The 16,914-nt window shown below is 45.1% G+C and overlaps 1 protein-coding gene across 2 annotated transcripts in view; it reads right to left on the bottom strand.

Moving 5' to 3' along the window:
• Positions 1 to 16,914, bottom strand: part of CYFIP2 (cytoplasmic FMR1 interacting protein 2) — a 131,629-nt gene that overhangs the window by 71,212 nt on the left and 43,503 nt on the right. The window contains exons 14-19 of one of the 2 annotated variants that reach the window (XM_067732387.1): positions 8,857 to 9,023; positions 7,950 to 8,097; positions 5,624 to 5,698; positions 4,562 to 4,715; positions 3,253 to 3,409; positions 2,635 to 2,731 (exon numbers count right to left, since the gene is read on the bottom strand). In XM_067732387.1, coding sequence (XP_067588488.1) covers positions 2,635 to 2,731; positions 3,253 to 3,409; positions 4,562 to 4,715; positions 5,624 to 5,698; positions 7,950 to 8,097; positions 8,857 to 9,023 — 798 coding nt within the window. The remainder of the gene's footprint in view (positions 1 to 2,634; positions 2,732 to 3,252; positions 3,410 to 4,561; positions 4,716 to 5,623; positions 5,699 to 7,949; positions 8,098 to 8,856; positions 9,024 to 16,914) is intronic. The other variant, XM_067732388.1, reaches the window with a different exon arrangement.

Raw genomic sequence — 16,914 nt, 5'->3', positions numbered from 1 at the left:
GATGCTGAGGTGAGAGGAAAGTTCACAGCAGACATAGAGGATCGAAAGCAAATCCTCCAATGACGGCAAGAGCAGGGAACGGGCAAACGTGGGGTGATAAAGAGATGGGCTCTGATAGTAGCAGGGTAACAGTATAACTTCAAAGGAAATAGACTGTATTTAGGTGATTAATCTTCAATCCTTTTTGCACCAAACTCCCAGTTCCATAAGGTTAACTCTTTATTCAAAGAGCTTTCATATCTTTTATTTAACACACTAAATGTTATTCTGAACATAAAAACACAGTGTTGTCCTCACACACACGTAACCAAGGCCTCTGCCCTGGAGTCTGAGCTTCAAGGATCCCTAAGGGGGCCTCCTTCAGGATCCAGGGTGGGGTGCCCAACTCATGCCCCCCTTCTATAACCAGCTTTGAATATTCTTGCCCAAATAGCCCAAGTCCCTTCCAGGCCCTGTGTGCTCTTTTCCCTGGGTTCCTCCCTGAGGGTGCACTGCACTGCAGGTGTGTGTACCCCTAGGGCCTGGGGTTGGCCAAGGGGCCATCGTTTTGGGGCACAGGAGGAAGATAAAGCTTGGGTATCCACACATAGGCCCTTCCTGGTTCAGAACAGAGTCTGAAGATGGAAAGAGAAAGGGGGGCAGGCCATGAGCTCGGAGTCTCAATCTATACTTCTGCTCCATGGCCTCCAGTGTTATCCAGGGCTTATGTGTGTGCTTTCTTTACTTTTTTTTTTTTTTTTTTTGGTGGTACGCGGGCCTCTCACTGTTGTGGCCTCTCCCGTTGCGGAGCACAGGCTGCGGACGCGCAGGCTCAGAGGCCATGGCTCACGGGCCCAGCCGTTCCGCGGCATGTGGGATCTTCCCAGACCGGGGCACGAACCTGTGTCCCCTGCATCGGCAGGCGGACTCTCAACCACTGTGCCACCAGGGAAGCCCCTACATTTATTTTTAAAATGTCACTTGGACATATGGCACTCTAGATTTTTTGTTTTCAACCTGTTGGAGAACATGACTATCTAAAATCTTATTGGAAAATGGACCTGTCCAAGCTGCGATGCAACCAATTAACTTGTCTACTGGAATCTTTCTTTCCAAGTTTGTGTACTGCTCAGGAGACAAACAGGATAGATTTGCATTGGGGTCCATCAAGGTTTTCAACTCCCATAGCAACTGGAAGATTTAGAAAGAAAGCAGCATCTGTACTAGATTTTCTTTGAAATACATAAACTTTCAAACTAATTTGGTGGTAATGCTTGTCCTAAGACACTTACATCTTTCCTTTATAAATAAGAATGCCTTGTATTTGTGTGACAATTGGCCTCATTCTACATTTATATAATCCCATGTACTTAGGTGGAGCAGAGACTCTCATTCCAATTTCCAGATGACACAATTGAGATATTTCATAGTCCTTAGCCCTGCTGATCCCATTTCTGGTCCTTGCTGGCCCGTGGTAGGACTGTACTTCCTCGCTCCTCTTTGAAAGGAGGCACTGCCATGAGACTTGCTTTGACCAATGACATGTGTCACTTCCAGGTGGAAGCTTTAAGTATCAGAGTATGATTCACCCTGACACATCCCCCTGCCATGGCAACTAGTGAATATCACAGATGGGTCCCAGATTAAAGACTACATACAACAGAGCCTCCAGCCAACATGCAATGGAGAAATCAACTTTTGGCCCCAAGCTACTAAGAACGTGTGATTGTCTGTAACTGCAGCATATCCCAGCCTTTCCTGACGATTTCAGAAATAAAGCCCTTGAGCGACCATTCAACAGCTTCATAGGTGACAGGATGGCTATTTCCATCCTACCAGTACTAGAATGAGACTCTATAAGCTGTGTGATGTGGAGGTAATGATACTTGAACACTCTAAGATTTATTATCTGTAAAATAGACAGTAGAATACACTTCTTAAATTACTGTAAAGACTATTTAAAATGTCCATAAAGTGCTTAGTACTATACCTGGCAAGTGGTAAACATGTAATAATTGATAGGTAGCATTACTGTTATTATTATTAGCCAATTAATCCAACTGTAAAAGACCCATTAGAAATTAATTTTACCCATGCAGTTCTAAAGTTTGCCATCCCTGAACATCTGAAAAAGAAAGACTAACATCTGTTCTAGGTCCCTTTTGATGATACTGATGTTTATAAAGGTCAGTGTCCAAAGCAAGTCACTGATCTCCCATGCTATGGTCTGAATGTTTGTGGCCCCCCAAAATTCATGTGTTGAAATCCTAACCCCCAAAGGTGATGGAATTAGGAGGTGGGGCCTTTGGGAGGTGATGAGGTCACGAGGATGGAGCCTTCGTGAATGGGATCAGTGCTCTTATAAAAGAGACCCAAAGAGCTCCCTGGCCCCGTCCACCATATAAGGACATGGCAAGAAGTCTGGGACCCAGAAGAGGGCCCTCCCCTGACCAGGTTGGCACCCTGACCTCAGACTTCTAGCCTCCAGAACTGTGAGAAATACATTCCTGTTGTTTATAGGCCCCGCAGTCTGTGGTATCTCATTACAGCAGCCCAAATGGACTAAGACACCCCACTTTGTGCCCAGCTAGAGACCTGAAGAGTCCAGACTCTTGGAACACGATTAGAAGAACAAACGGAGAAACAATCACTTGCCTCAGCTTCGATCTCATCGTACAGGAACTGCTTTTTAAACTTAGTCAGAGCATAGTAGGCGCTGTCGTTGTACAGATCCAAAGGGTAGAGGACGTATCTGAAGAGGGAAAAACAACGGCCCAGTAGCTCACTAATGATCTCTCTTAAGGCAGGCAGATTTAAACTTGCTTAGGAAATATGAACAGCTGGGTGAACAAATTCAGAGTTAGGAAAAAGAGACCCTTTCAGGGTCTAGGATGTTTCCAGCCTCCACTTAGGAATGACTTCCTTTACTGTCTGCCCACAGAAAGCAAAGTCCATGATGTTAATAAATGCAAGGCCTGAAAAAAATCAGTCTGGGACTAAAAGAAATCTGGTGGCCGTTAAGGCCATTAGCTTCCCTATCCCCGGAGATGATAATTTTCCCAGCGTGGCTGTTATGAGCCTGGGAAGGGCAGCTGGGCTGGTAGATTTCTGAACCTTTCTGCAAGGCTGAGTCACATCTGGTGGTGATTTGATCCTGGGTGGGGCACACTGCCTCATCTGAAAAGTCCTGGAAAGAACAGGGCTCGCTGGCTGGCGAACTGCCTTCTACCTGCACCTCGGGAACCTCCTTGCTGGCCCAACCCTGCCTCTTACTCCATCATGGAAGGTTCTTTGGTTTCCAGGATATGGTCTGTTAGAATCCAGGGCATGGACATCTCAATAGGGAACTGGATTCGCCGGCCCATGGTTAACTCCAGGAAGAATTCTCGGAACCAGAGCTGGGAGAGGTCGCAACACTGCTGCAGGGCTTCTGGAAGCATAAGGGAGAGAGCCTTGGGTTACACATCAGAAGCACCTGAAGATCTTAGCTCTTACTGGGTTTTTTTAAACTTTTATTCTTCTTTCATTGTGCTAGGTACAGAGCAGGTACTGACGAAAATGACTCGATCAGTAGACCCTGCTCTCCTGTACCTGAAGGCCAGCCTAACGTCTATTTAGAAGACAGTGTTTGGGGAATTCCCTGGTGGTCCAGTGGTTAGGATCCCATGCTTTCATTGCCAAGGGCGTGGGTTCAATCCCTGGTCAGAGAACTAAGATCCCGCAAGCTGTGCAGTGTGGCCAAAAAAAAAAAAAAGAAGAAGACAATGTTTGTTCACCCAGCAGTGTGTGTGTGTGTGTGTGTGTGTGTGTGTGTGTGTGTGTGTGTGTGTCGGGGGGCAGTGATGTTTTAGAGCTTTAGATGCCCCTACAATTTCCATCGTGTCCTTACAAAGCCATCCTGAAAACATGCTAGCTAAGTGTCAAAGTGTGCTTGCTGTAAGTGTCAAGACAGATCCACGAATGCCCGCTTTTAACTGGACTGCAGCCATGACCCTTGCTTGTGATAATTATGGGTCCCTTACAGAGGTCTTGAAGACCCTTCCTAGGCTGCTCCCTATGGAGAAGTTTGGGCTGTTTAAGATCACTCTTTTCAATACCAACAGACACATCGCCCCTCCCAGGACCCTGGGATGCTGCTCTCCCTCCACTCCCCACCCCTGTCCCACGTGCACATGCATCCCACCAACAGGAGAGGTGGAGCAGGGGACTTGGGATCCAGGTGCAGTCCGGGAGCCTCCTTTGCTAGGAGCAACGGGCACTAATCAGCTCAGCGCTGCTGCTTAAAAACAAAAGGCTGACCTGGTCCCTGCGTGTGTCTGAGGGTGTCACCTGTTTGTGATCCCGCTTTACTGGGAACTTCATAACAAATTAGCTACGAATATCTACCAGATTTAGCTGAGTCAGAATAGCTGGACTGAGCCTGGCCTTTCCCAGAGTCTACTGGAAAGTGTGCCTTTTTTCTTTGGTGGCAAAATGTGCCCCTTTGGGTAGATGATCACGTCTCTTTGCAACTTCTGGCCCGACAGCCTTAGACGCTCTAGTCCCTAGGAGCCCTCCCCCTGCCCCCGACAGGGTGGCTCACCACTGATGTTGAGCAGGTGGGTGAAGAAGAAGGACTGCTTGTGGAAGTCCTCTATGGCGAGGACGATGGGTCCATCCAGGCTGCTCCGCAGGGTCTTCTTGGAGCCACTTTTGTCTGCGATGAGCGATTCAAGCATGGTCCGCACCATGTACAGCTTGAAAAAGAAAGGAAGATGGGAAGGTCAGGGGCTGGCCTTCCATCCAGGGGAAAAGGTTGCTTTGTGCTGTGTTTCTATTCTTTTTTTCTGAAGATATCTGCCCTTAAAAAGCACTGTCTTAAGGAAGCACCAGTTTAGGGTTGGAGAAGTAAATTTGGAATGTGTAACCTTCAAGAGGGAGACTGGCCAGCCTGGCAGGATGTTCTGCCTGGGGCCGGCGGCCTCCCGGGTGGGAGGACCTGGTAATACCAGGTCTTTCAAGGCCCAGGGTCCTGCCTGCTCTGCTTGGCCCAGGCCGTGGGCATCAGAGGAGAACCTCATTCCATGTCACCCTGGAGTCGCTCCCTGCTTTACTGGACAGCCACAGTGGCACCAGGGGTAGAGCACTGAACTCAGAGTCAAAAGAATGGGGTTCAAGGCTAGGTACGCCCCTGACTTTCTGTGTGACCTTGGGCAACAAAGTCCCACTCTGGGCCTCAGTTTTCTTATCTGCTAACGTGAGGAGGTTGCACCAGATGCTTTCTCCAACCAGTCCCTTTCAGCTCTGACATTCCAAGGAACTGTGAAATGGGGTAGGATCAGAGCAAGCCCCCCACCACCTCAGGTTTCCGACCCTCAAGACCGAGGGACAGCGCCTCTGCAGGTATCAGCTGCATGGTACAGCTTGCCGAAATGCTGGGTGGATAGCAGGTGAAGATCGGTACTTACACAGGAGGCCTACTAGACAATTAACTCCTGCTTACAGAGAGCCTTAAGTGCAAAGGGCGCAAGTGCTAATCTACATCTTTCCACATCATGTGTCTTTGAATCTTAGGGCTGGAAGGGGCCGTGAACAGCCAGGCTAGTCCATTCCTGCTGCCTCCTGGAGAAGGGTACCCAACCAACCCAGCCAGGCGGTGTTATACCAGGGATCGGCAGCCTCTTCGGCCCTGTGTGCCACCAGTGGGGTGAAACAAAGCCCGCGGGGACCACTGGCAGGCCTAAGACATAGATAGGAGAGAGGAGGAGGGAATGGGAGGGCAGGAGAGACAGGGAAGAGGGAGAGAGAGAAGAGAGAGAGAGAGAGAGAAAAGCAAGAGGTATTGTATACGGTGGGAAAGCCGCCACGACTGCTAGAGGCCATCTGCCGACCACCTCTGAGATGCTCCAACCTCCCTCTGCCACCACGTCCATGCTGGCCGCCTCTGATCTTCTCTAGGACCACACCCACCACGCGCCTGGCCTGGGCTGGGCAGCACGGCCACAGAAAGGAGTGGCACGCCATCCCTGGCACAGCACTTTCCTTTGTGGTGAAGGAACTACGGGGCTGCTGGTTTATCAGGCAGCCCACCCTCTGCAACCCTGTCGGTGGGCACGGCTGACCATCCCTAAGACTCGAGAGGCACTGCTCTAATGACGGCCTTTGGAGGCCTCCAAGAGAGGAGTCTTCAATCCAGTCTGTGCGGGTGTCGACTGATTGGTACCAAATTCTAACGATTTGAAAAACCATTTCATCCCTAAGAGGGGAAACGTTTTCCCCACCTACTTTTACTAAACAAAGCATTTAATTCACCAGAACAGTAACCTCCCAGCTCTGCCAGATGCCACGTCTACTGTGCTCCCAAGGCCCTAACAGAGCCCCAGGGTGGGAGTCAGGAGACCTGGTTCTCGTCCCACCTCCATCTAAACTCACCTTGTGACTTGGACAAGTCACTTCCCCTCTCTGGACCTCAGTTTCCCCATCTGCAAAATAGGGGGAGGAACTAGTTTGCGACTAGTTTGTCTCTAAGGGCTCTTCCAAGCTGACTGTCTAGGAGTCTATGAAGTGTGTCTGTGCCACCCTAACATGACTTGGGGGTGTCGGGGGGCCTAACTGTTGGTGACACTCCTTCTCATATTATCTTTATAAATGCTCCGTTCTCCCTCCCTGCCCCCCACCCCTCTCTCATTCTCTGCCTGTTGGCCCCCTTTTGCAACCTCCTCCTTTCCAGTTTCTCTTTTGCCTCGCCTGGAAGCAACACCCAGAAGCCCTGCTCAGCCCCTCCAAGCCATTCTGGACTGGAAAGGTCTCTAGCCTTTGGCATGACACAGAACCGTCTGTAGAAGCTTCCTTGAGAAGTTCCATGTCTCTTGAGCAGGCAAGAAAAGTGCAAAGGGGTCTGTGAGCTGCGGGCCAAGGGAAGCTACGATGCCAGTGCTGAGAACCCAGCTGTCCCGGGTGCTGCCTCCTTGCCCCCACCCCGTGCCCAGACACAGACACACATACAGTGAGAAGCGTCAGGGGTGGGCCTCAGATGGCTCATCTCAGATGATTCAAGGAATCAGGATTTCAGAGATGAGAGAGGTTTAAAGGTCATGTGAAGCAGGAGTTCCCAGCCTGGGGCTTTGGGGGCCTGTAAGACCTTTAAAAGCTATAATGGGTCCATATGCTTTTTCTCAATAGCTCAAAAAGCCTACCAGAAACTATTTACCCTTAAGTAGGGGGCAAGGATTTAACTAAGATGACTAGGTTCTTTACTTTTTTTTTCTGTAATTCTATCGACTACTTTGGATAAGCCACAGACAACCTCTCGTTGTTGAAAAAGCTCCGGTTGGCAACTCTGAATATCTCTGATTATTAGACTTTCTCTAAGTGGTTGAGGGCTTTGGATACTTGTGATGTTGGTGGCGGGGGGTACGGGGAATAACAAAAGCGGTGTTTTGTCAGTAACGTGATCTCATCCAAAGTTTTCATTTAACGGAGAAGATAACCAGAGCTCAGAGAGGTCAAGGCACTTGCCCAAGATCCCGCAGCAAGTCAGAGGCAGAACTTAGGAATTCCCAAGCTAGGACATCACTACAGGGGAAGCGGGGGTCAGCGTTCATTAAACAGGGACAGGATAGATGCATACAGATTTCACTTCAAACTTCTCCTATACTTTGGAACCTGCACTTCACAGGGCTAGGACAGCCGGTCCTGGTATTACCCCCCTTTGCCAGATTAGACAACTGAGGCACAAAGAGATCTGTGTAACGTGCCCGAGGTCACACAGGTATCTAGGACTAGAATCCAGGTCTCCTGAATCTTAAGTCAGTCGTCCTTCCTCTTATATCAAAACAAGATGGCAGAATAAGACTAGAGCAGCCGCTTGACCCTGCCCCTCCTGCCTGAGGACCCCCAGCCCCACTGCCCCATGGTCCAGCCAGGATGACCTACCATAGCCTGGCTGGCCTCTGAGTCAGCAGAGCTGGCCTGTGCCTGGAGCCGCTTACCTGTGTGCTGGAGGGCCCCACGGCACGGCGGGGCACCTTGATGTCAAATCCACCTTTGGGGTCCTTCTCCCCTCTCAAGCACGGGTCATTGGGGGGCTCTCGGCCGCCCTCCCAGTCACAGATGGTTTTCCGAATTGCCTGTAGGACACTGGGGAAGGAAGAACCTGGATTCAGACCAGCTGGGAAGAGGCACTGCAAGCCTGTTTCTAGAGGCCATGGTGTTCCAGGACCACGTGCCTTAGAACTCCTGGCACGCTTGTGAAACATGCTCACTCCAGGGCCCCATCCCCAGGGATGCTGGCTTAACAGATTGGAGGTGCAGCCCAGACGTCTGCATTTTACAAGTGCCCCGGTGATTCTGAGGCCCGCTGGCTGTCTGAGAACTCAGCTCTGAGGCCACACAGTGGGAGAGAACCTGAGTGAAGGATGGCTAGTTTTCTTTTTGCTTACAGGACAGTTTCATTAGTCCATTTAAATCTCTGTATATTTAAAACTTGAATAATAGCTTATATCTGTGGCACACTTACTCCATGCTGCTGTGTGCTTAGGTCTATACACGGATTATCTCATTTCATCATCCCAACAGCCTAGGGAGTAGGTACCATCATCATCCACAGTTTACAAATGAGGGAAACTGAGGTGTAGAGAAGGTAAGTAACATGACTAAGTTCACACAGCTAGACAGTGGTGGATATGGGCTCCAAACCCAGAGATGGAGGCTTAATTCATCCCAAACGTCCAATCTCCTGAAAGGGCCTCATAGGACTTGCTGGAACTCACTGGAAGGTCCGTTTGTGTTCAGACACTTCCCTGGAAGCTGACTGATCTGGGAACGTCCTCTGTGGCCTGCACCCAGCACCCCCGATTTTGGATGTGGCCCCCTGAAAAAGACCATCTGAAGACCCACCTGATGAGGACATTCTTCTTCTTCCGCACTGCCTGCCTGAGGGGTTCACGCAGGGTCACCTGGGCAAAGTCCTGCAGGGCTGCGTAGATGGTGTTCCTGATGGCCTGGTTGAAGACGCTCTCCATCCTGCCCATGAGCACCTGCAGGCCTTTGATCATGGCGATCACCTGGCCAGGCACAGATCGAGGTCAGGCTCACTGTGCCTTGGCATACCCGTCTGTCCGGTACCCTCACCACATCTCCGGGGGGGTGCTGGAGGAGACATCCTGAAGCACGAGGCCAGCGAGTGCTACTCAGAGTGTCAGTTCACGGCTGGGTGGAAACGTGTGCCAGAATAGAAATCAGCACTCCGCCTCCCTCATCAAGGAAGCGCTGCTACAGAGCAGAGACGTCAGCCACATGCTGCGCGTGTGCGTCACCATCAGCTGATTTTCATTCTGGCACCGGCCCCCCCATCTTGCCGCTGACTGGTGACGACTGGCAGCTGGTCCATGGACCATGTTTTGAGCAGCACTCTGACTTTGAGAGGTCTCTCCACATCCCATGTACCCACAGACAATATCAAATAGAACTTCTTTCTATAGAATTTTTACAATCTTTGCTTTTGAAGTGATTTGGCCAGTTGCTGCTTGAGTCCATAAAATAGGATTCCTATAGAAGTCTTGTGGGGAAAGGCTTCTGCCCTTCTATTTACCTCCTCCCTAGCCCCTTAACTCACTTATCTGTCTGCAGAGGTGGGGAAACAGGTAACTAGGATGCGTGTAGCGTCACTTTGACCTTGGCGCTCACTTGGGATCTGTCTGCCTGTGGGGTGTGTCCTCTCCTCTGGGTGCCTGTCTTGTCCTTGCGGTAATCACCCCTCTCCATCCCAAGGATGGGAGGTGTATATTTATGCAGCTGCTTTGCCTGTTTCCCAGTGGGAAGTTTCATGGGATGGGGGAGGAATAGGAAGCCTGGTGTGGCCTTGAGTGAAGTCACATTCTCTGGTCCAGCTTTACCAAACCTGATCCTTTGGCCCCCGTCAGCCTCAAGTGCTAACTTCTAGATTAGCTCAGAATTCAGAGGGGAGGGAGATCAGCTCGGTGTTTTGTGACCACCTAGAGGGGTGGGATAGGGAGGGTGGGAGGGAGATGTAAGAGGGAGGAGATATGGGGATATAAGTATATGTATAGCTGATTCACTTTGTTATAAAGCAGAAACTAACACACCATCGTAAAGCAATTATACTCCAATAAAGATGTTAAAAAAAAAAAAAAGGAATTCAGAGGGAAAAGCCTTGTCAAATCAGCCTCCTGACAACTGCCACACTTGTCACACCCCTCATGACATGGTCGATTTCCTCCCTCTGCACCAGACTGTAAGCACTGCAGGGGTGAGGCCTGGCATGCTGTGTAGGCTCCATCCCTGGGGCCCGGGGCCCTGGTGGGCCCTCAAGAGATTTTTCTTGAAAAGCAATGAGTAAATGAATGAATGAGCTTAGATGCTAAGGCTTTATGTTCCTCCAAACTGTAAATGAAGAAATAGAACATTCGAGGCAGGAGAAATAGTGAGAATAGTTCAGAAGGTAAGAATTTTCACTAGAACCAACAGTCTAATGGTTTTGCTGAAGAGAACCTTTATAGTGCAGAAATAATGAGACAGAAGCTCTAAAGGAATGTTAATTCATAAAAGAATCTGGGCTCCTGGCTGGCAAAGAAACTAGGAAATAAGGGACAAAGGAAGGACAAAATAATGAAGACTTTTCAGAATAACTCCAAACACAGAAGAGTATGCAGATCTGTTAGACCTAAGGGAAAATCTTTGCAACTTTGGGCTAGGCCGAGATTTCTTAGCTAGAACACAAAAAATCACAAACCACAGAATAATAAATAAGTTGAACTTCCTCAAAATTAAAAACAGGTGCTCTTTGGAAGGCACCCCCCCCCCCAAAAAAAATGAAAAGACAAAGTCACCGATTAGAAAAAATATTTGCAACGTATTTGTGAATAAGGACTTGTATCTAGAATATATAAAGATTCTCACAATTTAATAGTAAGAAGATGGAAAGCTAATTGTAAAAAATGGGCAAAAGATTTCAACAGACAACACTTCACAAAGGAAGATGTATGAATAGCCAATAAGCACATGAAAAGATGCTCAATATCATTAATCTTCAGGGAAATGCAAATTGAAACCTCAGTGAGATGTACTAAATATCCATTAGAATGGCTAAGATTAATAAGACTGACAGCACCAGCACTGTGAGGGTGTGTGCAACAGAACCCTCATATATAACTGGTGGGAATATAAAACGGTACACCCGCTTTGGAAAACTGTTTGGCAGTTTCTTAAAAAGTTAAACATACACCTCCAATATGACCATTCCAAGAGAAATAAAAACCTATGTCTACACAAACACTTATACTCAAATATTTAAAGCAACTTTGCTTACATTGGCCAAAAGCTGGAAATGGCCCAATGTTTATCAACAATTGAATAGATACACAAATTGTAGAATAGCCACGCAATGGAAAAATACTCAGCAATGAAACGAAACAAACTATTGATACAAGAAACAATGTGGATGAATCTCAAAATTATTATGCTGAGTGAAAAAGCCACACGCACAAAATACATACTATATGATTCCACTTAAATAAAATTGTAGAAAATGAAAACAAATCTATGGTGACAAAAGGTGTGATTGTTTAGGGCCAAGGATGGAGGGAAGGATGGATTGCAAATGGCATACGAAGTCTTAAAGGGAGATGAAAATGTTCTGCATCTTGTGTTTTTGGTTTCACAGGTATATATACAACTGTCAAAACTTTGTGAATTATACACTTTAAATGGATGCAGCTTACCAAATGTAAATTATACCTTAGTAAAGCTCATTGAAAAAAACAATAATATTCTCGTGGAGATAGCACATTCACGACACAAGGGTTGGGCGCGATTAAAAAAAAAGAAACATTCAGAGAACAAGATGGAGCTTTTGGACATTTAAAATATTATAGACAAAATAAAAAATACTAACAGAGTTGAAAACTGAAATTAAGGAAATATCCCATAAAGCAGAACAAAAATAAGTGATATGCAATAAGACAGAAAAGATAGGAAAATTAGACACTAACTCCTGGGCATCCAACATCTGACAGATAGAAAACCCAGAAAGACAGAACAGAGAAAACAGAGAGGAGGAAATTATCAAAATTAAAATTCAAGAAAATTTCCCAGACCTACGGAACTTGTATTTCCACACTGCAATGGCCTATTTAGTGTCCCAAACAATGAATGCAAAAGGCCCTTATCATGATGCCTTACAGTGAAACTTCAGAAAAACTGTGATAAAGAGATGAGACTATAAGATTCTACAGATGAAAACGAAAGAATAAAGTTAGACTCACATTTCCTAATTTCAAAACTTACTACAAAGTTACAGTAATCAAAATGGTATGGTATTGGCATATAGAAAGACATATAGATCAATGAAAGAGATCTGAAAGCCCAGAAATAAACCCTTACATTTACAGTCAATTGATTTTTGACAAGAGTACCAAGACAATTCAATGGAGAAAGAATACGCTTTCCAACAACTGGTGCTGGGACAACTGGACATCTGCACGCAAAAGAATGAAGTTGGACCCCTACTCACACCATATACAAAAATTAACTAAAAATGACCAAAGACCTAAATGTAAGAATTGAAACTATAAAAATCTCCGAAGAAAACATAGGAGTAAATCTTTGAGAACTTGGATTAGGCAATGGTTTCTTAGATATGACACCAAAAGCACAAGTGACAAAAGGAAAAATAAAAGGAACTTCATCAAAATTGAAAACTTTTGTGCTTCAAAGGATACCATATAGAAAGTAAAAAGACAATCCATGGAATGGAGGAAAATTTTTTCAAATTATATGTCTGATAAGGGACTTGTATCCAGAATATATAAAAACTCTTTCTTTTGGTGTTTGAATATTGATATATTTTTAAATATACCAGTTCTGGGAAACAAGATGCATAATAAAATTTTTTCCTCTTTTTCATTTTGGCTCATAAATGTGGCTGCATTTTAGAAAACAGTCCCTATTTTCCTGGTAACCATGGCAAATTAGTTAGCTTTTTCTGATACAGAATATATAAAAACTCTTATACTTCAAAAATAAAAAGACAAATAACCTAAAATAAAATGGGCAAAGAATCTGAACAGACATTTCTCCAAAGAAGCTATGCAGACAGCCAATAAGCACATGAAAAGGTGCTCAATATCATTAGTTATTAGGGATATGCAAGTCAAAACCACCATGAGAAACTACTTCACAACTAGGATGGCTAAAATAAAAAAGACCATAAGTGATGACAAGGATATGAAGAAATTGCAACTCTCGCACACTGCTGGTGAAAATGTAAAATGGTGCAGCTGCTTTGGAAAACAATTTTCACAGTTCCTCAAATTTTTAAACGTAGAGTTACCACGTGACCCAGTAATTCTGCTTCTAGGTATATACACAAGAGAATGAAACACATTTCCACACAAATACTTGTACACGAATGTACATATCAGCATATTCATGATAGCCAAAAAGTTGAAACAACCCAAATTTGTGAATATATAAACAAATATGATATATTCATACAATGGAATATTATTCAATCATAAAGGAATGAAGTACTGATATATACTAGAACATGGATGAACCCTGAAAACATCATGCTAAGTGAAAGAAGCCAGTCACAAAGGATCACATATTATATGGCTCCATTTAAATATAATCTCCAGAAGAGGCAAAACTATGCAGACAGAAAGTAGATTAGTGGTTGCCAGAGGCTGGTGGGGAAAGAGATGAATGGCAAATGACCACTAATGGGTATGGGTTTTTTTTGGGGGATAACAAAAATGTTATAAAATTAGGCAGTGGTAATGGTTTCACAGCTCTGAATATACTAAAAATAAGTGTACACTTTAAAGGGTGAATTTGTTTATATATAAATTATATCTCAATAATGCGATTATTAAAAAATTATACAGAGGAAAAAATAACAAGGAAACAGGGATTAGACTAGAATCCAACTTTTCAGCAGCAACACTAAAAGCTAGAGAACAATGGAATAATACCTTCAAAATTCTGGGAAAAAATTATTTACAATTTAAAACTCTCTAGCCACTCACTATGAGTGAATTTAGAAGTAAAACATTTTCAGATATTCAAGATCTCAGAAATACTTTCCTCCATAATCCCTTTCTTAGAAAGCTTTGGAGGATATACTCCACCAATATAAAGAGAGAGTCAGCCCTGGGGTCCAATACAGGAGAGGGACAAAGGGAATCCCAGGGTAATGATGATGAGATATCTCAGATCAGTAACTGAACAACAGATCTAGAGACAAATCAGTTCAGATTGGAGAGAAGGAAAAGGGGCTTCAGCGGGAATGGCTCCAAGGAAAAAAAAGAGTAATAAAATTCATAAAATAATGATTGTGATTAGCTCTTTCGTAGGAAGTTTTACATTGGTATGTTTGAAGGCTCCTTTTTTATTGGATCATAGAAAACTTATCAAACAAAAAGGCAAAAGCTGTGCCAGAAAAGAGATGTATTCATATTAGACCACATGACTCAGCAATGAACAGTTACTCAGTTATAGTAATACAGAGCAACTGTTAATTTAACCAAAAAGTGTTAAATTGCCACTTTGGGAAGATAGGAGAAAGGAATTGGGTGTATTGGGGGTGGAAATGGGAGGTAGAGATGAAAGAACTAAACTGTTTTCTCCCAAAGTACGAAATCAATAGAAAATGCCATAAATTGAAAAACCAGGGAACAGTCCCATCAGGCTGTTAGTGGAAGTACAGAGATAAATACCAGAAGAAATAGCTTGACAAGGTGAAAAGATGTTTCCTATTTTGGGACTCAGGGAGGAGTGAGGTGGTGCAGGTTACTGTAATATTTTTGCCTTGTTTTAGTGTTGTTTAATGCCACGTAAAATTACTTTTCTTTCCTTCTTTAAAATTTAATTTAATTAATTATTTTTATACAGCAGGTTCTTATTACTTATCTATTTTATACATATTAGTGTATATATGTCAATCCCAATCTCCCAATTCATCCCACCACCACCACCGCACCCCCCAGAATTACTTTTCTTAAATTTATTTTTACATGGTTTACTAACAAAATAAAAATTATAAAACCTCTCAATGTAAAGTAAGGACTAGAAGGAAATACAGAAAATGCCACTGGTGGTTGTAGTTGGATGATTTTCTGAGACTGTGGGAAGGTGAGTGTAGGAGTGGGGTTGAGAGGAGCATTTCCTAAACTACCTATGGTGCCTACGTATTGCTTTTATTAAAGAAAGAAAGGTATAAACAGTTTTACAAAGTTGTATGTCCTCTTTGACTGAAAGTCTCATTTTATATAAATAGGCTTGAGGAGGACTTTCTCGCCCAGTGATGACTGGGCAACTGTCTTCCAGGCTGACTATTTGCAATGGAAGTGCTAGGAGGTCAGGACCACTCAGCTCAATGCCAAGTGTGATTACAATCTGTCTGGGGAGAGAGGAGAGACCCACACGACCATCAGCGGGTGAACACATCAACCAAATGGGGTGAGTCCACGCAACGGACTATCACTCAGTCATAAAAGGGAATGCAGGCTTCCCTGGTGGCGCAGTGGTTGGGAGTCCGCCTGCCGATGCAGGGGATGCGGGTTCGTGCCCCGGTCCGGGAAGATCCCACATGCCACAGAGTGGCTGGGCCCGTGAGCCATGGCCACTAAGCCTGCGTGTCCAGAGCCTGTGCTCCGCAACGGGAAAGGCCACAGCAGTGAGAGGCCCGCGTACCGCAAAAAAAAAAAAAAAAAAAAAAAGGGAATGCAGTACTGATTTGTGCTACAATGGAGGGACCTTGAAAACATGAAGTAAAAGAAGCCAGACACAAAAACCACATATGATACGATTCTCCTTATAGGAAACAGCCAAAATAGGGAACTCCATAGAGACAGAAGGAGACTGCTTAGGGCTGCAGGGATAGGGAATAGGGGGTGACTGTACCGGGTTCTTCTTGAGGTGATGAAAATGTTCTAAATTTGACTGCAGCTGCCCAGCACTGGCGATATACTAAAACTTAATGAATTTACATTTTAAACTCACGGTACTCCTCATCCGACTTCTGGCTGTGCAGCCTGGAGCCCGTCACCACCTGGGGAACATCAGCTGTCACCCTCACTGTCGACGCACCTGGCACTTTTCTACCTTATTTCACTGATTCCCCCAAGAACACTGCAAGGGAGGTGCTATTATTATACCCCTTGACAGATACACTGAGGCTCAGACAAGTGCCTTCCTAAAGGCCACATGCCTTGTAATAGATCGAGGGTTCAAATTCAGGTGGTGTGACGCCCGGGGCCCACTCACAACGACCCTGGTTGACTGCAGCACAGCACCTTTCAGACTTTTGGGTCTGTGATTTACAGTAGGAATTGTATACTGTCTACTAACTCAGGAACACGTACCTGCCTGAAATGACCCCACTGAGCCTCAGTTCTTTAAAGTACAGCCTGGAGATCAGCTAAAGAGCAACTCTAACCCCTAATGTGTATGACGCTTTATAGCCTTCACTGCTCATCTACATCATTATCTCTGGTAATGACTCTTTGATTTTCAACAATAATGCTGGGATGGAAGTGGGTAAAGATAATCAGCTCCATCTTATAGATAAAGAGGCTGAGGCTCAGAGAGATGAAGGGTCCGGGGGCAGCATCCAGGTCTCTGACTTCTAGGTTTCAGAGAGTCATGAAAGAGGAAGCTGTCACTCATAACCCAGCAAGAATGAGCTCCGTCACCCTCACAGACATATCTTTTTGTAATCAGACAAACAAAAAAACCAAATCAGAAGGTTATAAAGCAGGAAGTAGAATCCTCCCTTTAGAAATTACTACTGTTAATGGTTTGGTATATATAAACATATACACTTATGTCCTTCCATTTTGAGCAAATGTGCAAAAGTATATTAATTTTGGTAGAAATGGCATCATTTTACATGCTGCCCTTTAACCTGTTTCTTTTTTAACTTAACAATATACG

This window comes from Pseudorca crassidens, chromosome 3 (genome assembly GCF_039906515.1).
Source record: "Pseudorca crassidens isolate mPseCra1 chromosome 3, mPseCra1.hap1, whole genome shotgun sequence".
Lineage (NCBI taxonomy): Eukaryota > Metazoa > Chordata > Mammalia > Artiodactyla > Delphinidae > Pseudorca > Pseudorca crassidens.
The sequence above is the reverse complement of the archived record's forward strand: the minus strand, read 5'-3'. Positions and strand labels throughout refer to the sequence as shown.